This window comes from Manis pentadactyla, chromosome 7 (genome assembly GCF_030020395.1).
Source record: "Manis pentadactyla isolate mManPen7 chromosome 7, mManPen7.hap1, whole genome shotgun sequence".
NCBI classification, from domain to species: Eukaryota; Metazoa; Chordata; class Mammalia; order Pholidota; family Manidae; genus Manis; species Manis pentadactyla.
In genome coordinates, this window is record NC_080025.1 from 75,997,431 (window position 1) to 76,021,605 (window position 24,175).

Consider the following 24,175-nt stretch of genomic DNA (forward strand, 5'->3'; position numbering starts at 1 on the left):
TATTTGAGATTGTTCTTATTTCATGAGGTAAGCCTATATGCTATAAACATCCTTCTTAGAACTGCTGTGGCTGCATTCCAAAGATTTTGAACTACTGTATTTCTATTTCCATTGGTCTCCAGGTATTTTTTTATTTCCTCTTTGATTTCTTCATTAACCCATTGCTTGTTTAGAAGCATATTATTTAGCATACATGTATTTGTAGGGTTTTTTTTCAGTTTTTTTTTTCTTATAATTGATTTCTAGTTTGAAATACTTTTTTAAAAAGCACTCCTTTAACATTAGGCAGCACTGCTATTTAGTCAGCCTCTATGCCAAAGGTAGCAAACATGTTCATTTTCCTTGCCAAGATAGATGCTACAAACATGGACCTTCCATTCCATCACTGATGATGAGTTTCTCTGCAGATACCAATTACAGTAGTGAGATACAGATCTTTGTGTTTCCCTCACCCTTACTCCAGTCAAACCCATTTAGGGATTCCTTGCAAAGACAGATTACCCACCAAGGCAAGAAATCTCACCCAAATTCCAAAATTCGTCTGTAGTGACTCTGAACAATTAATTCTCACACATCCCTTCTCCACACACCCAATTTTTTTTAAACTCCAAAGAATGTAGCCTACACTCTTGCCATATGATTTTAAGGTTTCTCCTACCGATATTCTGGAATAGAACAACCTCTTAAATTTTGCTTTCTTTTTTTTTTTGTTAAAGACTGGGGCATTAAGCTAATTCATCTTGTTTGCTCATATTTAGATTCTCTTTTATAGCAATATCTGTTATGAAAGTAAATATGGCTTTGAAAGCTATCCCAGTGTGCATTTTAAAAGACATTTTCTACTAACCTAATAGAGAATCAGAGAATAAAGTTAGCTCTCTTAGTTCTGTGGCAGTCAAATAATTTATTTTGTGTTTAGTATTAGATAATCTGAGAAGCACAAAGACTAAGAACTATAGACCCTGCTGTAGTTATAAGTCTGTGCACTTACAAGTTCCTGGTGTTGAGTAGATCAGGTAATATAAATACGAATTCCCCCAACTACATAGGTCATATTCTAGGGTCATTGCTTGTTAAGTCTTTATGTGTGTAAGAATCTCTGGGAGATCAGAAATAGATTCTGATTCAGAAACCTGGAATGGGAGGGGGTTGGGTGGTAAACATGGAGATTCAACATTTCTGATAAGCTCCCAGGTGATACTGCTGGACCCCAAACCATGCTTTGACTAAAAAGGTTCAAGGTGGCAGTTGTTATGACCTTGCTCTTAGGCTCTAAGAGCATGACTGTATCCTATAAAACAGCTTCATTATAGGCTGTCTTTTAGGGTTATCCTAGATTATGGCCCTCATGGCATTCATGTCCTTCCTAATCTCTGCAGAATAATGGGGAAACTTGACTTATAACTCTTAGTAACAATGTATTTAACTTCTGCAAAACCAGCAGAAACCTCAGCTGGTTCATAGTGACTGCTTAGAACGATGCTTAGCAAATACTCTTTCTGTGACAGGCCAATATACAGGGTAAATATTTAAGCTTTGCGACCAGAAGTCTATGATTCATATTCTTCTAGATTTATTTTTTTACTTGTTTTTACAATAAAAAATTTTTTTAACCATTTAATCTCTGAGGCATACTCTTGGCCTTGGCAAGAAGCTGAAGTCACGTTCACTGGGTTTGTCCATTTAGCCCATGGCTTCTAGGTTTGGCATTGCTAGAAGTCTCTTATTATGTCAGGTCTCTAGAGGTGTCGATAGAGGAACCGTAAGATGATTCCAGTTCCAAAAGCAATAAAGGAACTTTACAGAAACATCTGTGTTTGTTGGAGGGAAGATAAAATTATTTAGAAGAAAATGAGAAGAACCAATCATATTTATTAACCCCCATACAAAACAAAAACGTCTAAAAAGTATACACATTTAGAACATACATAAGATCTGAATAGAACGTTAATGGTGGACCCAGAATGCATTGACTTCCTTAACCTATGTCATTAGCCTTTTCTCTGTGTCAGTACAATATCCAGTCATGGTTAAGAACTTGGTCAAACCTGTATCTGAATCCCAGTTCTGCTGCTTACTGATTACGTAACTTTGGTTAACTTACTTAACTTTTCTGAGGCATCGTAATATCCCTGTGGCATGGGGTGGTTCATACTAAATAAGAATGTGTATTTGAAGTACTTAGTGTAGTACTTCACACTTAGAAAACAACCACTAAATAGTGGCTATTACTGTCATTATGAAATTTACCCTAAGAATGCAGCCTATGACTATATCCTATAAAACAGCTTCATTATAAGTTGTCCTTTACGGCCCTTATGGCATTCATGTCCTTCCTGATCTCTCTGCAGAAATAATGGGGAAGGTTGACATACAGCTCTTATTTAGTAACAACATATTTAACTTCTGCAAAACCAGCAGAAACCTCAATAGTAAACAAGTCAAGTCACTATTACAGGTATTTTGAAGGTGAGATTTCTTTGTGAAAAATCATACCTTTAAAAATGGATTGATAGAATAGCTTCTTAACTTGGCTATCAGTAGCTGTTCCCATCACTCTTTGAGGAATATTGAAGACAGTTTTTGCTTCAGTGACTTGTTCATCCTAATTTTATTTCATCGTTTGACTGGATAATGAATGATACAAATTGAAACTATTGTTTGTCATGTCAGGATATTCAGGTATGTATTATTAGTGGTTAAAGTAATAGTATCACCACTGCCCTTCTTGTTTAAGAAAGATTTATAGAAATTTATAAAATTTAATGCACTACATGACTATAACATCTTTTAATTTTAGGTAATACTTTTTATATTTGGTTCACACAGAATGCTTGATTTCTTTTTAAAGTTTAAAGAATTGGTTTTTGGTAGCTGTTTTTACCCAAAGGAAGTCATCTTAATACTAATAAACAAAAATTGTAATCCTAAAATCAGAAGTCACTGGTGTCTAAATAACTTCTTCTCTCATTTCAAGTACATACTGTTACATATTTGTTGTGCTTTATTATATTTTCAATTTTTAAAAATATGTAGCATTAAATAACTTGTCACTTAAGTCTATGGTTGGAAGTTTTTGAGAAAATCGTTCTTTAGCTTTTAGTAAAACATGGAGGAGACTTGTTTGCTGAAAATGAGAATAAAGATACTCCTTGTGATTGTGCTGAAAAGCAACACCACAAAGATTTGGCCCTCAATCTGGAATCTCAAATGGTATTCTCACGAGATCCTGAAGCCGAAGAAATAGAAGCTGAATATGCTGCATTAGACAAACGAGAGGTAAGATTTTTGTTAATAAAACATGATACAAATGTTTTTTTTTATCGTTAATGTACAATTACTTGAACAACATAATGGTTACTAGACTCCCCCCATTATCAAGACCCCACCACATACCCCATTACAGTCACTGTCCATCAGCGTAGTAAGATGCTACAGAATCACTACTTGTCTTTTCTGTATATACTGCCTTTTCCGTGTCCCCCAGTGCTACATTATGTGTGCTAATCGTAATGCCCCATTTTCCCCCTTATCCCTCCCTTCCCACCCATCCTCCCCCAGTCCCTTTCCCTTTGGTAACTGTTAGTCCATTCTTGGGTTCTGTGAGTCTGCTGCTGTTTTGTTCCTTCAGTTTTTTCTTTGTTCTTTACTCCACAGATAAGTGAAATCGTTTGATACTTGTCTTTCTCTGCCTGGCTTATTTCACTGAGCATAATACCCTCTGGCCCCATCCATGTTGTTGTAAGTGGTAGGATATGTTTTCTTCTTATGGCTGAATAATATTCCATTGTGTATATGGACCACATCTTCTTTATCCATTCATCTATTGATGGACACTTAGGTTGCTTCCATTTCTTGGCTATTGTAAATAGTGCTGCAATAAACATAGGGGTGCATCTGTCTTTTTCAAACTTGAGTACTGCATTCTTAGGGTAAATTCCTAGAAGTGGAATTCCTGGGTCAAATGGTATTTCTATTTTGATTTTTTTGAGGAACCTCCATACTGCTTTCCACAATGGTTGAACTAGTTTATATTCCCACCAGCAGTGTAGGAGGGCTCCCCTTTCTCCACAACCTCACCAACATTTGGTGTTGTTTGTCTTTTGGATGGTAGCCATCCTAACTCGTGGGAGGTGATATGTCATTGTGGTTTTAATTTGCATTTCTCTGATGATTAGCAATGTGGAGCATCTTTTCATGTGCCTGTTGGCCATCTGAATTTCTTCTTTGGAGAAGTGTCTTTTCAGCTCCTCTGCCCATTTTTTAATTGGATTATTTGCTCTTTGTTTGTTGAGGTGCGTGAGCTCTTTATATATTTTGGATGTCAACCCCTTAATCAATGTGTCATTTATACATATATTCTCCCATACTGTAGGATGACTTTTTTTTCTACTGATGGTATCCTTTGCTGTACACAAGCTTTTTAGTTTGATATAGTCCCACTTGTTCATTGTTGCCTTTGTTTCCCCTGCCTGGGGAGATAAGTTCGTGAAGAAGTTGCTCGTGTTTATGTCCAAGAGATTTTTGCCTATTTTTTTTCTAAGAGTTTTATGGTTTCATAACTTACATTCAGGTCTTTGACCCATTTTGAGTTTTCTTTTGTGTAGGGGGTTAGACAATACCCAGTTTCATTCTCTTACATGTTGCTGACCAGTTTTGCCAATTCCAGCGTTTGAAGAGGCTGTCATTTCTCCATTGTATATCCATGGCTTCTTTATCATATATTAATTGACCATATATGTTTGGGTTAATATCTGGACTCTCTGTTCTGTTCCACTGGTCTACGGGTCAGTTCTTGTGCCAGTACCAAATTGTCTTGATTACTGTGGCTTTGTAGTAGAACTTGAAGTCAGGGGGTGTAATTCCGCCTGCTTTATTCTTCCTTTTCAGGATTGCTTTGGCTATTCGGGGTCTTTTGTCATTCCATATGAATTTTTTTTTTTTTTTGAAATTTAACATATCAACATTTAATCTAGAGCTGATTAAATAATACACAGTGTTTTAGAATACTAATTTCTGTGGACAGCTTTCTTTTATATTTTCATTATAATAAATTGTAATTTTACTGTCTTTACAATGTACTTCCTTTTTTTTTTTTTTTTTTGTAGATAATTATTTTTTATTGAAGGGTAGTTGACACACAGTATTACATTACATTAGTTTCAGGTGTACAACATAGTAATTCAACATTTATATACTTGACAATTCTAGGTACCAGCTATCACCATACCAAGCTGTTACAATATCTTGACTATATTCATTACATCCCGGTTACTTATTATTTTACCATTGGAAGTGTGTACTTTTTTTTGTTTGTTTGTGAGGGCATCTCTCATATTTATTGATCAAATGTCATTCCATATGAATTTTAGAACTGTTCTTGCTCTAGTTTATTGAAGAATGCTTTAGGTATTTTGATAAAGATTGCATTGAATCTGTAGATTGCTTTAGGCAGGATGGGCATTTTGAAAATACTAATTCTTCCTACCCAAGAGCATGGGATGAATTTCCATTTATTAGTGTCCTCTTTAATTTCTCTTAAGAGTGTCTTGTAGTTTTCAGGTTATAGGTCTTTCACTTCCTTGGTTAGGTTTATTCCTAGGTATTTTATTCTTTTTGATGCAATTGTAAATGGAATTGTTTTTCTGGTTTCTCTTTCTGCTAGTTCATCATTTGTGTATAGAAATGCAACAGATTTCTGTTTATTAATTTTGCATTCTGCAACTTTGCTGAATTCAGTTATTAGTTCTAGTATTTTTTGGAGTGGATTCTTTAGGATTTGTTATGTACAATATCATGTCATCTGCAAACAGTGACAGTTTAACTTCTTCCTTACCAATCTGGATGCCTTTTAGTTCTTTGTGTTGTCTGATTGCCATGGTTAGGACCTCCAGTACTATGTTGAATAGAAGTGGGGAGAGTGGGCATCCTTGTCTTGTTCCTCATCTTAGGTGAAAAGTTTTCAGCTTCTCACTGTTAAGTATAATGTTGGCTGTGGGTTTGTCGTATATGGCCTTTATTATGTTGAGGTTCTTGCCCTCTATACCCATTTTGTTGAAAGTTTTTATCATGAATGTATGTTGAATTTTATCGAATGCTTTTTCAGCATCTGTGGAGATGATCATGTGGTTTTTATCCTTCTTTTTGTTACAGCTTTTTCTTAAGTAAGGAAATTATAAATAAATCATTTTCCTCCCAAAAGGATTCTGATTTCTCAATGTTCAGCGCTAACTTGACTTACATAAAAGTCCAAAAGGATTTATGTAACTATGGTTTGTATATGTTTAGAAAAATAATCATACTGCTTAATTTTTCCCATGGATTCCCAACAGTTAGTGAGCTTCTGTATTCTCCAGATGGCCAAAGGAACTGAAGTTCTTGAAGTGAGATGGTTTGCATTTCTTGATCGTTTCTGTTTGTTTAGTTGGGTTATTCTGTAGGCGTGTTTATTCAGATTAAGTGCACATAGAGGGCCAGTGTCTTAAGATGGCCTGAACATTTTAATGTGGTTGTTGAATTCCCACAGTAACCATGAGTGGCAGTTATGTTCCTTATTTTTTTGAATGAGAAAGATAAACCAGAGAATAGTTGAATAACATACCAGGATCAAACTGAGCCAGATCTGATTCTTCTGAGTGCAGATCTAATCTACTGTTTATTACACTGCCTATCTTTTGACAATCCATGATCTTGAGTCAGAACATAGAAATGATTAGTGCATTAATTAATATAATAATTTAATCAATATAACATTTCAGCAGTCATATTCTAGATACAATGTTGATGTGATTAAATGGAAAGACTTTTATGACTATATTTAGGCTTTTCTCCAAGATGCTATCTAAATTTATAATTAGAAAATAGTAGTATTCATTATCGATAGATTTAAGATCTAAGAAAATTTAGTGCAATGAACTGTTAAGAAAATGTTACACAGTAGTTTGTTACTAATTTTATAGAAAAATACTATGCATTGGAAGAAGATTAAAGCATACCAAAATTATAATTGTGGTTATAGATCATTTTCTTTATTATTTTTTTTTCTATTTTCATGTATTTTCTAAAATTTATAATGAATATTGCTAACAAATGTAGGAAATTTCCTCTTTCCTTACTCTCCCCCTTATGGTGATTGGTTCTTGTGTGTGCTACCAGACTTAAGCAAACATGTTTACATGTGGAATTTTTAATTCAAAAATAAGATCATATGTACATTAAGTTCTACTAAAATGTTTTTTCAACTTAACAAAATATCAGGAACATCTTTCCTAAGTCAGAGCTTGTGATCTATGTATTTTAACCTACTGATGAATATTTAAATAATTCAGATATTTTTTTGCCATTAAGAACAAAGCTAAAGTGAGTTTTACTTGTTACATATCTCTTTATCCAGTTTTGTCATTATTTTGGTTAAAATCATGGATCTGAAGCTAGTCTGGATTTGTATCTTGACTTCCACAACTTACTTACTTTGTAACCTTGAACAATTACTCTAACATTTACTGTTTCAGTTTCTTCTTCCTTAAAGTGTAGTTAATAATGGTGTTTACTGCACAGGGTTAAAGGGATCCTTAAATGAGTTAACATATATGTAGATACTTAAAACAGTGCCTGACTCATTATAAGAGCTATCTAAGTATCTGCTGTTATAATTGTGATCATCATTTCATCATTGTTACAGCATTTATTTACAGATTTTTAAGTATATGCTCCATAACTTTGTAGAAATTGGTTGGATGGATAATGAGATATATACATTTTATATTTTAATAGATGCTATTAAACTGTCCTAAAGGATTGTATCAATTTACTCTGCTTCAAGTAGCATATTACAGAGTTATTTTCCTTCCATTCTTGCTAGCATTGGTTATTGTCAGTATTTTTATTTTTGCCAGTTTGGACAAAGAAATAGTACCTTTTTTAAGGTATTTCTTTGATTATTTTGTGAACTGATTATTCATTTGCTTTTTATCTATGGATCATTTATGCATTCTTAATGCATCCCAAGAGAACTTTGTCTACTTTTTCTGTATCCTAAGTTTTTCACTTTTAGAATATTCAGAGATGTAAGTTTTTCTTGTATTATGGCTTCTGAATCTGTCATGCCAATGTTAAAATCATATGTCCCTATTTTTTTTCTAATTTTGTAGTTTTGTTTTTAATCAATATTGGAATTATTTTTGTTTACCTACTATTTAATGTAAAGAACAATACTTTAATACTTATGTACAAATGTTTATCGCAGCACTATTCACTATAAACAAACGTTGAAAGCAACCCAAATGTCTGTCAACAGATGAATGGAATGAATGGATAAATAAAATGTGCGGTATACACAATGAAATATTACTCAGCCATAAAAAGGAATGGAGTACCAATACAAGCTACAGTATGGATCAGTCTCCAAAACGTTATGCTTTTAGGAGACACAAAGTCACCTGTTGAATAATATGAAATTATTCCACTTATGTGAAATTTCCAGAATAGATAAATCCATAGAGACAGAATGTACATTAGTGGTTGGTTGCCTGGGAGATAGAAGAAAAAGGGAGTGATTACTTAATGGGTGGGATTTTTCCTTAGTGGTAATGAGAATGTTTTGGATCTAGATACAAGTGCTGGTTGAACAACATTGTGAAGGCACTAGAGAGCACTGAATTTTAAACTTTAAAATGTTTAATATTAAGTTATGTCAGTTTCATAACAATTTCAATAAATAAAGAACAGTGCTTTCTTTAAACTTCATTTGTGTACCTTCTGATTTGACCCTGATCAACTTTTGGATTATTCTGCCTAGTTAGTAGTTTTCCATTGCATAGCCTTCTATATAATTGTATTACACTACATAATTGGATACTTTTAAAATTTTATGTTCCCAAGGTGAAGAGTTTATTTTAGCTAAGTTTCTTGATTGAGTTAATATCTGGACAGTGTATAATATTCTACCTCTAGAATTTCTTCCTGACACATTTTAATTTAGTCCTTTCCTGATTAGTTTATAAATGGATAAAATCCACTTCATCCCATCATTCAACAAAACGGAGTGACTACTCTGCCAGCACTATTTTAGGAGCCTGGAGATACAGTGAGGAACAAAGATAAGCCCTTGCCCTCCAGATGCTTGTATTCCAGCATGGATAGAAAAATGCACACAAATCAGTTTAAAAAGTAAATGAACACAATTTCTAAGGGTGGCAACTGCTATGAAGAAATAAAAAGATGTATTCGAGTGATGGCTGGGAAGAGTGCATTTAATTTATCTAAACCCCCAAAGAAATAACAGAGCAACTGTAATTAATTTGGCCTACTAGGGATCAGGCTGTGTAGTAGTAGATTTGTATGACTACATCTCGGTAAATGAAAGAAAAACTGAGTGACATGCTACTATGAAAGCCATCTAAAAAACCCCATGCCCTCTTCTCTCCTAGTCTGTTAATTCAAGAAGACTCCAGGCTCTTTTTCTGGCAGGGAAACCTGTGCTGAATTACCTTATCTGACTTCCCTGGATAGTAGGTTTAACTTAACTCTGCAGGGGCATTTGCCTTCTCTTAGGTCAAAATACAGATCTGGTAGCCTAAATCTTGATCGCCAGAAGAGAACAGCTGAGTAAAGGAGAGGGGAAACTGAAACAAAGGGAAGGATCCCATAACCCTAAAGACTTTCTCTAGCTATTCTTTACCCTCTCTCTCCCAGGCTAATAAGCTCGTGGATAAGATAATGAGAGATTGATGTCAAGAGGAATTTAAAATAGTCTCTCCCTTCCCTAAGCATCTTTCACATCTTGTAAAATCTAAGTTATTGATATATTTGGGTAAATAAGTACCCATTTTTTCATTTTTTTACTAATGAACATAGTTTACCTATGTAATCAGGAGGAAGAGTATTTTTCATTGTGGGGGAAAAAACATACTTTTTTCATAACTCCTTTAACATAGTCTTTTCTGAAGTAATTTTTGAAGATACTATCACTTTTTACATGATATTAAAATGGTACAGTTTCTATGTTGGACTCTTTCCCATTTCCTTAATGCTAGTAGCAATAGTATGCACTAATGCAAAAGAGACACTTTTATTCACTGTTTCTTTTTAAATTAGTTTCTTTTTCTTTGTATCAGTACTGACTGCTTTGAAGGTTATTGCTGGTTTGTGTTTGATCTGAAAATAGAAGCAGTTTTTCTTCGCAACAGTAAAGAGAAAGGCACCTTCATTTTAATCCTTCCTGCAGAAGAGAGGGCTAGTGCCCACTTGGGACTGAGCAATTTATTGAAATGTTTCACATGGTCTAATTATAGTTGTATTGCAGAGATTCAGAATGAATATGTTACATGTTCATGAAAGCAGTATGTCCTTTCTCCTTCAAGGACTATTTTTCTAACAGTGTAACCTATTTAAACTTAAAATTGCATTTTTTTAAAACTTAATCTATGTTGATTGCTTTATATTACCCCTTTCTTAATATATCTAAAATCACATCTTATTTGGCTCAACCATAAATGAGGTGGAATAATAGCTAATCTGAAAAAGAACGTTTAGGAAATAACCAGGAAATATTAAGTTGCCACCACTGGGGATATCAATAAATATTCACTCTCACTGCTAAGGCAGAAAAAAGTACTTGGAGTTCCAAGTCTGAACTTGGAACACATTTCTAAAATCAATGTTATACAGAATGTAAAATTTAACCATAAAAGGATGTGTTAGGAGATGGGGTGGGGATTAAAAAAATAAAATGTGTTGGGTTTTTGCAGGGAAAGTGGTTCATAAATTAGCTTAAAAGCTGACTGTACATGGTAATTTGGGGGACTTTTTAAGGATAGTTTGGATTAAGTTGTAATCATTTCTTTCTTTTTTAGTTAATGTTATCCCTATATAAAATAGTTTAAATTTTCATTTCTTTGTCTGGTTAAGTTCATAGGACATCTGTATATGAAGAGATTCATGGCAGTATAGCAAAATGCACATATAGGTGCGTAGGCTGTTAACGCGTGATATGAATAGATTTAACATAAGTCTTCACCAACATTTTTAACAGGAATAGCACTACAGACTGACTGTGTGTTCTACTACTACTGAAAGCTCTTTAATATCCCAGTTATTTTTCTTTGATTTTTTAAAATTTATTTTCTTCGAAACATGCTTTTTATAAAAAGCAGAATGAAATTTTAAAATACTCATTATTCCGCTACTACTTATAAATAATGCTTGCAACATTTTGTAGAACCACCTTCCATTTTTCATCACTGTAATATCATATATTTTATATCCTGTAGGGTTTTTATTTTCCTTAACACTTCTTGATATTTACAGATTCATCAGGGAAATCATTTTGCATGACCACTGACTATTCTAACATACAGATGTCCTGTAACTCCTTCATGTACATTTTAGTTACTTGCATTTTGTCGCTTTCATAAGTAACACTGCAAGTGACCAATTTAGTCAACATTTGTGATTATACCTAAGGATAGATTCCTACAAGTAAAATTATTGGGTCAAATATGAATGTTTTAAAGCTCATGATATATGATGCTTGGTTGTTAAATGATATTTTTAATTTTTACCCACAGTGTATCAGAGGGCCATCTCACTGTAACCTTACTAATATTGAGTTGTTTTTTTTAAAATCTGGGGTGATTTGCTGGGTAAAGAGTTTGTATCTTTAAGAATGTTTATGCTTTTAGAACTTTTGTTTGTTTTAATTTACTGATTGTCACAATTCCTTGTATATTAAAAGTAATACACTTTTTATGTTGTGCAGTCAGATCTGTCAGCATTTTCTGTCATAAATACTATCATTGTTTGTATATGCATTCCTGCCAGAAGGCATCAGGAAACTTATGTCAACTGAGAAAAATGGTCCCTGGTGAATAAAGTCCCAATTGTGGGATTAAGTAAGAACTGATTAAATGGTTTCTGTGATACCAAAAAAAAAGCAGGAAATAAAAATAACATCTAAATTCTAAAATACTTGTAAATGCATGAGGTTTGCTAACTGCTCAGAACTCTCTAGAGACTGATAAAGATGCCACCAAAGGACATCCTAATGGTTGTTATTCAGTAATTTTACTGCTTTGGCCTTTAGGTCTATGCTCACTGCAGTAAGTTGTTAACATCTGTTTAAAGGAAATAGATATGCATATCAATAGTAAAAACACAATATTGGATAATAATAAAAGCAAATTGCTAAATGATATATATATAATGTTATCCATAATATGACAGCTGTAAATCAAATTCATGATGATTGCCATAGGCAAGGATGGGGGAAGTTAGAGAAATGTAATTGGGAAAACATGTCACAGGTTATTTAAGCTTTTACAGTAGTCCCCCCTTATTTGTGGTTTTGATTTCCATAGTTTCATTTACCCACAGTCAACTGAAGTCTGGAAGTGCCTGCCGCCTTCTGCCACGTTGTCAGAGGTCAGTAGCAGCCTAACGCTGCATCACAATGCCTACATTACTCACCTCACTTCATGTCACGTAGGCATTTTATTATCTCTCATCATTACAAGAAGGGTGAGTACAGTAAATAAGATCTGTAGAGAGAGAGACCACATTCACATAACTTTTATTACAGCATACTATTACAATCATTCTATTTTATTATTGTTAATATTTTACTGTGCCTAACTTATATATTAAACTTTGTCATAGGTATATATGTGTAGGAAAATATATAGTATACATTGGGTTTATATTATCTGCAGTTTCAGGCATCCACTGAGGATCTTGGAATGCATGTCACACAAATAAGTGTGGACTACTGTATAAGGTTTTACCTATTGTTTCTCTCTTTTTTTTTAAAAGAACTTGAAACAAGAATGGCAAAAATGTTACCAGTAATTGTGTGTGAATAGTGAGACTCTTGTAATTTTATTCTGTGTATGTTTTCTGTTAAAAGCAAAAAAAAAAAAAAAAAAAGATGAAGGCTAACGAAAGAATAAAAAGCCTGAGAATGATATACTGTATCTAGATGAAGAAAACTAAGGAGCATTAACAAACACTTGAATAAATAGAGAGAGAAACTTATGAGTGAAAAGTCTAAATAGTATAGCATAGTCGCTTCTCTCCAAATTAATAGGTATCATATAATCCCACTAGCAGTCCAAATTGGATCTTAGTAAGTGTAAATTTTGTGGTTCAATAATTAAAAGTGTATTTCAGTGAACACATATATTCACATACAGCTGGCTGATAAGCAAAAAAGAAAAGAACAAATAAAAGTAAGTACTTGAGAACTTTAATTATGATTATTGTTCAGGGATAGGATTGAAGGTTTTTATTTCTAGTACTGTTTTCTATTATCCAAATTTTCAAAACTAAAGTAAGATGGTCTTCTCATTATAGAATGAGACTTTCATTTAGAATGATGAGTGATATGAACCCTGATATAAGCACTTTCCAGCTTAAAAAACTTGTGAAAGAGTATTTTCAAGTCCGTGATAGTGGAACATCCACACAGACACTGGATGATTAACTACATAATAGTCATATGTACCTGCTTATGAACGTTTCAGACTTCCTAAGAGTGTAGGAGCCAACTTAGCTTTGTTTTTCTTCTTTTCAAAGCCATATGAAGGTCTAAGGCCTCAGGATCTTCGCAGATTGAAAGATATGCTTATTGTGGAAACTGCAGACATGCTTCAGGCTCCACTCTTCACTGCTGAAGCTTTACTTCGAGCTCATGGTAATGAAAGAAATGTTGTGCTTCTGATAACAGGAGTGCTACTGAAACTTTCAGAGTTGAAAGATGCCTGTTTTATTATTTTAATGCAAACCAGAATGTTTGAGTTCTGTGCAGTGATTACTTCAGTGCTCAGCATTCTCGTAACCATTTGTATTTTACAGTATAAACTGTCTATAAATCATAAAGGAGAAATAGGAAATTTCTTTTTAAAAACTGAGCTACTAAATCAACTGAAGGATTATCTTATTTTAGATGAGCCTGATTCAGGCAGCACTGAGAATTGGGTTCCATTGTCTGAGTCCTGATTTTGACACTGATTTTTATTAAAGTCAGTTAAATATCTAACAATTGAGTTACTAGGATTGTCAACTGCATTTTATGTGAAAGTTATTTCTCATCATGAATTGCATAAAGCAAAATTGTAGCATGAACAAGGAATATACTATCCCTTTTAAGGTTTTTGTTTTTGAGAAAATTACCAGCTTGACTGAGGAAGTACTCAGCTCATTTTGTTCTCTGTGATACTTAAGACAGCCATTCTGGGAGAGTTGTCACATGCTGAGTTGGACCCTCCCATTGCACCCTTGATACTCAAAATTTTGGCTGATTTCCAAGACAAGTTTTCTCTGATTTAAAAATTAGTTTTAAGCAGACTCACAGACTCCAAGAAAGGACTAGCCATTACCAAAGGGAAAGGGTTGGGGATAGTGGGTGGGGAGGGAGAAGGGGATCAAGGGGCATTATAATTAGCACACATAATATAGGTGGGTCACAGGGAAAGCAGTATATCACGAAGACGAGTAATGACTCTATAGCATCTTACTACACTGATGGACAGTGATTGCAATGGGGTGTTGGGGTAGACTTGATAATATAAGTGAATGTTGAAACCACAATGTTGCTCATGTGAAACCTTCATGAGTTTGTATATCAATGATAACTTAATTAAAAAATTAGTTTTAAAAAAGAATGACAAATGGCTATTCTAGTCATTACTTGTCTTGTCTATTTTATAAGTATAAATCATTATCATCTACTCTAAAATAAAAGGTCAACTTCCAAATTTTTTATGTATTCTTTTGATCAGAAGAAAATTTTAAACTCCACATTTCATCATCCCTTGATCACCATTATGAAAAATTTGGTGTATAATACTCCAGAGTCACTACTTTCAATATTGATATTTCCCAAGGTTCTATACTTGACACTTTCCCACTCTGTATACCAGTGGCTCTTAAATTTTAGTAGAAATAGGAATTGCCTAGGAACCCAACCAGAGATTCATAGGATTATTTCCAGAGAGTGTAATTCATTAGGTGAGGGTTGAGGCATAAAAATGATGTGCTGTAAACAAGCCTACCAAGTGGACTGCTCTCTGAGAAACATTGCTGTGCATAGTTATCTAATGAAAGCACCTAGACAGTAAAGACTATATCTACAACCTGACTTTATTAAAGTCTTCCAGGCTATATTTCTAAATGACTATTTAATGCTTCCTCCACTGTCTTGATACATGGGCACCAACTCATCTAATCATCCTAGCCAGAAGCTTGAAAGTCATACTTTACTCCTCCCTATCTGGGACATTTGGCCACAGTCTCATCATTTCACTTCCAAATACCTCTAATCCCTCCCTGATTCCTTCCATTCCCACTGCCTTAATTTCAGGCTTTCATTATTTTTCATCTAAATTTTAGTCTCCTGAGTACTAGTCTCCAGTGTTGCCATTTCTCTTTCACTCTTTAATTTTTCATGTTGCCTTTAGAATAGTCTTCTAAAATACAAATTGAGATTAGGGATTCAAGATGGTTGCATGAGAGGTGAGGAGAATTCCTCCCAAAACCACAGATAGTATGAAAATGTAGTTAATTGATACAACTAACCCTAAAACAACAACAGGAAAGAAGGCTGAACCAGACTGCACAAAAATGTCATGAACAGAGCAGACCTCAGGAATCAGGGTAACATAGGGAAAGCCTTAATCAGGCAGGACCCAAGCCCTTCTCCTACCCCAGCTCACCAGCAGTAGGAAGAGAAATGGAGCGAAAGAGGGGGTGGAAGCCTGGGACTGCTGAACACCCAGCCCTGGAGGTCTACTTTGGGAGCAGAAACCTACACTGTGTGGTGCTCTGGAGGTTGGGGAGCTTGGACAGGTGGAGTGCTTGAGAGACGGATTCTGGCCATTTGTGGAGGAGGGGATCCACACCTGGCCGTTCTGGAAGAAGGGAAAGGCAGGCAGTCTGAGAGGCTTCCTAGCAGTGAGAGGGCTGCTGAAGGAGCGGGGTTTGCACAGAGCTTGCTGCGCGGGGGAGGGGAGAGCTGGACAAGGTTGTCTGGGCACGCTCTGCCCAGCTGGTTGGGAACTTTGAGAAGCTTCAAGTGCCCCATCCCCCAGGCTGCCTACTCAGCACAAGGCCCCCCTACTGTGACATGCAGCCTGCTGTGCCTTCCTCCTAGCCTGCCAACATCTGTTCACAAACCTGCAGTCACTGTGCTGGCATCAGGCCAGCCAGAGGGAGGCCCTGCCTACAACAGCTAGAGACGCAAAGCACAGAGGCTTACACCTGTGTGCTTGGCCCACTGGCTCTGACACTGGAGACAGGCACCGCAGACGGGAATCAGGAAACAGATCTTTCCTCCCCCCAGGCACCACCTCTGCTCCCCTAGGATCCCCAACCTCACTCTAGGGGCTGAGCAGCTCCAGAGACTGGAACTTCTGGGCACTAGTGAGCACCAGACAGAAATATGAAATGTCAAAAGAACATGGTTCAGACCAAAATCTCACAAACCCCAGAAAAAGGGTCAAATGAAACTGAACTCACCAATCTGCCTGAAAGAGAGTTCAAAATAAAAATCATAAACATGCTTATGGAGGTACAGAAAAATATTCAAGAATTCAGGAACAAATTTAAGTCGGAGATTCAAACATTAAGAAATTCCATATCTGAAATGAAACATACAATGGAGGGATTTAAAATCAGATTAGATGTAGTAGAAGAGACAGTAAATTGAACAGAAATTAGAGGAGTACAAAGAAGCTGAGGTACAGAGAGAAAAAAGAATCTCTAAGAATGAAAGAGTATTGAGACAATTGTGTGATGAATCCAAACAGAGTGATACTCGTATTACAGGAGTACCAGAAGAAGAGAGAGAAAAAGGGATAGAAAGTGTCATTGAGGAGGTAATTGCTGGAAACTTCCCCAATCTGGGGAAGGAGATAGTCTCTCAAGCCATGGAGGTGTACAGATCTCCCAACACAAGGGACACAAGTAAAACAACATCAAGACATATAATAATTAAAATGGCAAAGATCAAGGATAAAGACAGACTTTTAAAAGCAGCTAGAGAGAGAAAAAAAGATCACATATAAAGGAAAACCCATCAGGCTATCATCAGACTTTCTCAACAGAAACCTTACAGGCCAGAAAGGAGTGGCAAGATATATTTAGTGCAATGAAGAAGAAGGACCTTGAATGAAGGATACTATACCCAGTAAGTTTATCATTTAAATTTGAAGGAGGGATTAAACAATTTTCAGAAAAGAAAAAGTTGAGAACATTTACATCCCACAAACTACCTCTACAGTGCATTTTGGAGGGACTCCTATAGATGGAAGTGTTCCTAAGGCTAAATAGATGTCACCCAAGGGATAGACAGAATATAGAATATGACTTAATAACCTTCAAAGAATGGAGGAGGAAGAAAAAGGAAAAAAAAAGAGAACCTTTAGGTTCTGTTTGTAATAGCACACAAAGTGAGTTAAATTAGACTGTTAGATACTAAGGGAATTACACTTGAACCTTGGGTAACCACAAATCTAAAGCCTGCAATCACAATAAGTACATACCTATCGATGATCACCCTAAATGTAAATGGTCTGAATGCACTAATCAAAAGACATAGAGTCACTGAATGGATGAAAAAACAAGACCCATCTATGCAACCTATAAGAGACTTGCTTCAAACCCAAAGACATACACAGACTGAAAGTAAAGGGATGCAAAAATACATTTCATGCAACTAACGGAGAAAAAAGCAGGAGTTGCAGTACTTTTTTCAGACAAAACAGACTTAAAAACAAAGAAAGTAATGAGACAAAGAAGGACATTACATAATGATAAAGGGGTCACTCCAACAAGAGAATATAACCATTATAAATATCTATGCACCCAACACAGGATCACCTACATATGTGAGACAAATACTAACAGAATTAAAGGGGGAAATAGAATGCAATGCATTCATTTTAGGAGACTTCAACACACCACTCACTCAAAAGGACAGATCAACCAGACAGAAAATAAGTAAGGACACAGAGGCACTGAACAATGTATTAGAACAGATGGACCTAATGGACATCTACAGAACACTCCATCCAAAAGCAACAGGATACACATTCTTCTCAAGTGCACATGGAACATTTTCAAGAATAGTTCATATACTAGGCCACAAAAAGTACCTCAGTAAATTCAAAAAGATTGAAATTGTACCAACCAGCTTCTCAAATCACAAAGGTATGAGACTAGAAATAAATTACACAAAAAGAAAAGCCCACAAACACATGGAGGCATAATAACATGCTCCTAAATAATCAGTGGATCAATGACCAAATAAAAACAGATCAAGCAATATATGGAGACAAATGACAGAAGTAATTAAACAACACAAAAATCTGTGGGATGCAGCGAAGGCTGTGCTAAGAGGGAAATATATTGCAATATGGGTCTACCTCAGGAAAGAAGAACAATCCCAAATGAACAGTCTAAACTCACAATTAATGAAACTAGAAAAGAAAGAACAAATGAGGCCCAAAGTCAGTAGAAGGAGGGGCATAATAAAGATTAAAGCAGAAATAAATAAAATTGAGAAGAATAAAACAATAGAAAGAATTAATGAAAGCAGAAGCTGTTTCTTCAAGAAAATAAACAGAATAGATAAACCCCTAGCCAGACTTATCAAGAAAAAAGAAAGTCTACACACATAAACAGAATCAGAAATGAGAAAGGAAAAATCACTACAGACACCACAGAAATACAAAGAATTATAAGAGAATACTATGAAAAATTATATGGTAACAAACTGGATAACCTAGAAGAAATGGACAACTTTCTAAAAAAAGACAACCTTCCAAGGCTTAACCAGAAAGAAACAGAAAATCTGAATAGACTAATTACCAGCAAAGAAATTGAATTGGTAATCAAAAAACTACCTAAGAACAAAACCACTGGACCAGATGCTTTCCCTGCCGAATTTTATCAAACACTTAGTGAAGACCTAATACCCATCCTCCTTAAAGTTTTCCAAAAAGTAGAAGAGGAGGGAATACTCCCAAACTCATTCTATGAGGCCAACATCACTCTAATACGAAAACCAGTCAAAGACAGCACAAAAAAAGAAAATTACAGACCAATATCCCTGATGAACATACATGCAAAAACACTCAACAAAATATTAGCAAACCAAATTCAAAACTACATCAAAAAGATCATCCATCATGATCAAGTGGGATTCATCCCAGGGATGTAAGGATGGTACAACATCCGAAAATCCATCAACATCATCCACTACATCTGCAAAAAGAAGGACAAAAACCACATGATCATCTCCATAGGTGCTGAAAAAGCATTTGACAAAATTCAACATCCATTCATGATAAAAACTCACAACAAAATGGGTATAGAGGGCAAGTACCTCAACATAATAAAGGCCGTATATGACAAACCCACAGCCAACATTATACTTAATAGTGAGAAGCTGAAAGCTTTTCCTGTAAGATTGGGAACAAGGCAAGGATGCCCACTCTCCCTACTTTTATTCAACATAGTTCTGGAGGTACTAGTCACAGCAATCAGACAACACAAAGAAATAAAAGGCATCCAGATAGGCAAGGAAGAAGTCAAAATGTCCCTCTTTACAGATGACATGATACTGTACATAAAAATCCCTAAAGAACCCACTCCAAAACTGCTAGATCTAATACCTGAATTCAGCAAAGTTGCAGGATACAAAATTAATACACAGAAATCTGTTGCATTCCTATACACAAACGATGAACTAGCAGAAAGAGAAATCAGGAAAACAATTCAATTCACAGTTGCATCAAAAAGAATAAAATACTTAGGAAAAACCTAACCAAGGAAGTGAAAGACCTATACCCTGAAAACTACAAGACACTCTGAAGAGAAATTAAAGAGGACACTAATAAATGGAAATTCATTCCATGCTCTTGGCCAGGAAGAATTAATATTGTCAAAATGGCCATCCTGCCTAAAGCAATCTACAGATTCAATGCAATACCTACAGCATTCTTCAATGAACTAGAGCAAATAGTTCTAAAATTCATATGGAATGACAAAAGACCCCAAATAGCCAAAGCAATCCTGAGAAGGAAGAATAAAGCAGGCGGAATTACGCTCCCTGACTTCAAGTTCTGCTACAGAGCTACAGTAGTCAAGACAATTTGGTACTGGCACAAGAACAGACCCGTAGACCAGTGGAACAGAATATGGCCAATTAATATATGATAAAGGAGCCATGGACATACAATGGGGAAATGACAGCCTCTTCAACAGTTGGTGTTGGCAAAACTGGACAGCTACATATAAGAGAATGAAACTGGGTTACTGTCTAACCCTCTACACAAAAGTAAACTCAAAATGGATCAAAGACCTGAATGTAAGTTATGAAACCATAAAACTCTTAGAAAAAAATATAGGCAAAAATCTCTTGGACTAAACATAAGCAACTTCTTTATGAACATATCTCCCCAGGTAAGGGACACAAAAGCAAAAATAAACATGTGGGACTATATCAAACTAAAAATCATCTTTACAGCAAAGGATACCATCAGTAGAACAAAAAGACATCCTACAGTATGGGAGAACATATTCATAAATGACATCTGATAAGGGGTTGACATCCAGATTATATAAAGAGCTCACGCACCTCAACAAACAAAAAGCAAATAAGCCAATTAAATATGGGCAGAGGAGCTGAACAGATACTTCTCCAAAGAGGAAATTCAGATGGCCAACAGGCGCATGAAAACATGCTCCACATCACTAATCATCAGAGAAGTGCAAATTAAAACCACAAGAAGATATCACCTCACACCAGTTAGGATGACCAACATCCAAAAGACAGACAACAACAAATGTTGGCAAGGATGTGGAGAAAGAGGAACCCTCCTACACTGCTGGTGGGAATGTAAACTAGTTCAACCATTGTGGAAAGCAGTATGGAGGTTCCCAAAAAAACTCAAAATAGAAATACTATTTGACCCAGGAATTCCACTCCTAGGAATTTACCCTGAGAATGCAGCAGCCCAATTTGAAAAAGACATATGCACTCCTATGTTTATCACAGCACTATTTACAATAGCCAAGACATGGAAGCAACCTAAGTGTCCATCAGAAGATGAATGGATAAAGAAGATGTGGTCCATATACACAATGGAATATTATTCAGCCATAAGAAGAAAACAAATTTGCAACAACATGCATGGAGCTAGAGGGTATTATGCTCAGAGAAATAAGCCAGATACAGACAGTTATCAAATGATTTCACTTACATGTGGAGTATAAGAACAAAGAAAAAACTGAAGGAACAAAACAGCAGCAGACTCACAGAACCCAAGAATGGACTAACAGTTACCAAGGGGAAGGGGTCTGGGGAGGGTGGGTGGGAAGGGAGGGATAAGGGGGAAAATGCGGCATTATGATTAGCACACATAATGTGGGGGGGGGTGACACAGGAAAGGCAGTATATACAGAGAAGACAAGTAGTGATTCTATAGCATCTTACTACACTTACTACACTGATGGACAGTGACTGTAATGGGTATGTGGTAGGGACTTGATAATGGAGGGAGTCTAGTAACCACAATGTTAAAGTAATTGCACATTAATGATATCAAAATAAGAAAAAAATACAAATTGAACATGTCATCCTTGTTGCAAAACCCTTCACTAGGTCTTGACAGGCTTAAAAACCATCCAAACTCTTTAGTAGACCTTCATGATCCAGGCTTCTTTACCTGGACTGTCAATCTCCCCATTTCTGTATTTATCCACTCTTAAATGTCCTTAGAAATAACTCTCGCAAAGAACCTTTTCTGTTTATGTCTTCCCAAATCTACACTGAGAACCCTTCCTGTCTCTTCCCATTATATCCTGTGCATATATGTGTCATACACTTAGAATACAGTACTGTAGTAATACCTTTATTTGCTTTGGTTTTCCTACACATTAACCTGAGAACTCAGAGGGTTTCCACAATATCTGACAAATATTAAGCCCTCTGAAAATAATTACAGAATGAACAGATAATATACCTGAAATGTTATTTATATATCTTTTGAAAATTACCTTTTTATTATAAAGCTGTATTTCTCCATTGACAGCTTTACAAATTTTGAAGCAAATCCTTTGGAAGAAATTTTAGAACTCTTTTCAAAAATAAAATTTAGAAATTCAAAATAACTTTTTAAATCATAGAATTTATAGATTAAAAATTTTTTTCTTTATAGCAAGTATTAAGCTTTACCGTCATAAAACTTAAAGTTTTAAGGAAACACAAAGTACCTTAAATTGTGTTTCTTTAGGGTAAGATTCATAGCACCAAAAGGTTTACCCTCTTTTACTTGAACTTTTAAATACAAAGAGTGCCTTTAAACAGAATTGGAAGAGCTGGTAGAATAGTGGAAGCCATTCATCATGGGGAGTCATGACATGACACTTGTATTAGGATAGGCAAGCTGCTCAAATGAAAGCGTGGACTCAAACACAAGTAAACATGTGTTAATCACATCATAGTCAACAGCATTGCCATTTATGTTAGGGGTGGGACAGGGGCTCTGTTCCAGTTATTCAAGGACCCTGACTGACTGAGACTGCCTTCTTAAACAAAGTGGCTTCTGAGGTTACCCAGGGGATTATCTCCATTCCAGCCAACCTGTCAGAAAAGGAGAAGAACATGGAGAAGTGTATCATAACTCTTAAGTTACCATATTATGTAGACTCTAAGGTTTTCTTTGCCAGTAATTTTATTGTAATTAAAAGAAACATTTTCATCTCAATTTGTTTCCACATTGTGTCATCAAGTGTTATTAAATGATCTATCCCATTGGTATTTCCCTAAGTTACTTTTTTCACTAATAGGGGTTAGTTCTAGGAAGGTGATATCTAAATGAATTTTCCTACTTGGCATTTGTCTGTTCTGCAATAATGTTTTGGAGTTCTATTATTTCATTCCCCTATTAAGGCATAAAACAGAGGCTAATGCAGGTTTTTGATTGAACATCTCTTCTATGTTGTTTAGGTAATAGCTGTGACATTTGATAATCAACTAAGACAGAGATAAATCGTGTTAGTGAAAAAAAATGGTGCATAGAGCTACAATTAACAGTACTTACTCTCAAAACCAGGCTCTGTTTCAGAACTATTAAACCAAACTATTTGGAAGACCTATAGATTGTATCCTTGGTAACATTCATTCAGCTTTACATAGGAAGATATATTTGAGTATTATATTATCTGTTGTCAAATCTAGTCCCAAAATAATGAAGTTGATCTAGATGAAGCAAAAGGCAGAAATGTTTGGCAATATTTACTAAGTAGTAATTGAATTTTAAGGAGAATTCTGTTAGGAAACAAAAATCACTCTCTGAGCATTTTTTATATATATATATATATATGTATATATATATATATATATATATTATAATAGTAACTATATATACTTTTACTTTTCTGCCAGCTCTTACATTCTGTTTAAAGGCACTCTTTGTATTTAAAAGTTCAAGTAAAAGTATATATAGTAATTATATAATAAAAGTTGTAACATATAATTGAATGCTAATTAATAAAATATACAAAATATGAGATCAAACATTGGCTCTCTTACAATCATTTGCTCTCTTACAACACTAAACTCTGTTTTCTACCTTTATCTCGTATCTACCTACCACTTCAGCATTTTATTAAAAATAATAATAATAGAGAAATGTGGTATCCACATATAAATCAAGTTTAAAAATCAAATGAATATTCATATTTGAACTGACTGTTTATAGTTCATAATGCATGAACAAAACCGAAAGCTTCTGTGATGACTGCCCTTGCACTGTTCACCATGTAACTTATTCACTATGTAAGAATTTGTACTCCATGTAAGAATTTGTTCGTTATGCATCAGAAGATTGGAGACTGACGAAAATTAGGCTTGGGGTGGATTAATGATTGTGCATTGAGTATTGACCCCCCTATACAGAAATTTATTGTGGTTAACAACTATTTGATCAATAAATATGAGAGATGCCCTCACAAAAAAAAAAATATATATATATATATAAACACACTTCCAATTGTAAAATAAATAAGTAACCGGGATGTAATGTATAGCATAAGGAATATAGTCAAAATATTGTAACAACTTGGTATGGTGATAGCTGGTACCTAGAATTATCATGTATATAAATGTTGAATCACT

At 35.1% G+C, this 24,175-nt stretch overlaps 1 protein-coding gene across 6 annotated transcripts in view; it reads left to right on the forward strand.

Moving 5' to 3' along the window:
• The window catches only part of ANKIB1 (ankyrin repeat and IBR domain containing 1), a 163,939-nt gene that overhangs the window by 91,471 nt on the left and 48,293 nt on the right, over nt 1–24,175 (forward strand). For 5 of the 6 annotated variants that reach the window (XM_057504515.1, XM_036879245.2, XM_036879244.2 and 2 more), the window contains exons 4-5: nt 3,097–3,279; nt 13,570–13,687. In XM_057504515.1, the coding sequence (XP_057360498.1) occupies nt 3,097–3,279; nt 13,570–13,687 (301 nt within the window). The remainder of the gene's footprint in view (nt 1–3,096; nt 3,280–13,569; nt 13,688–24,175) is intronic. The other variant, XM_057504516.1, reaches the window with a different exon arrangement.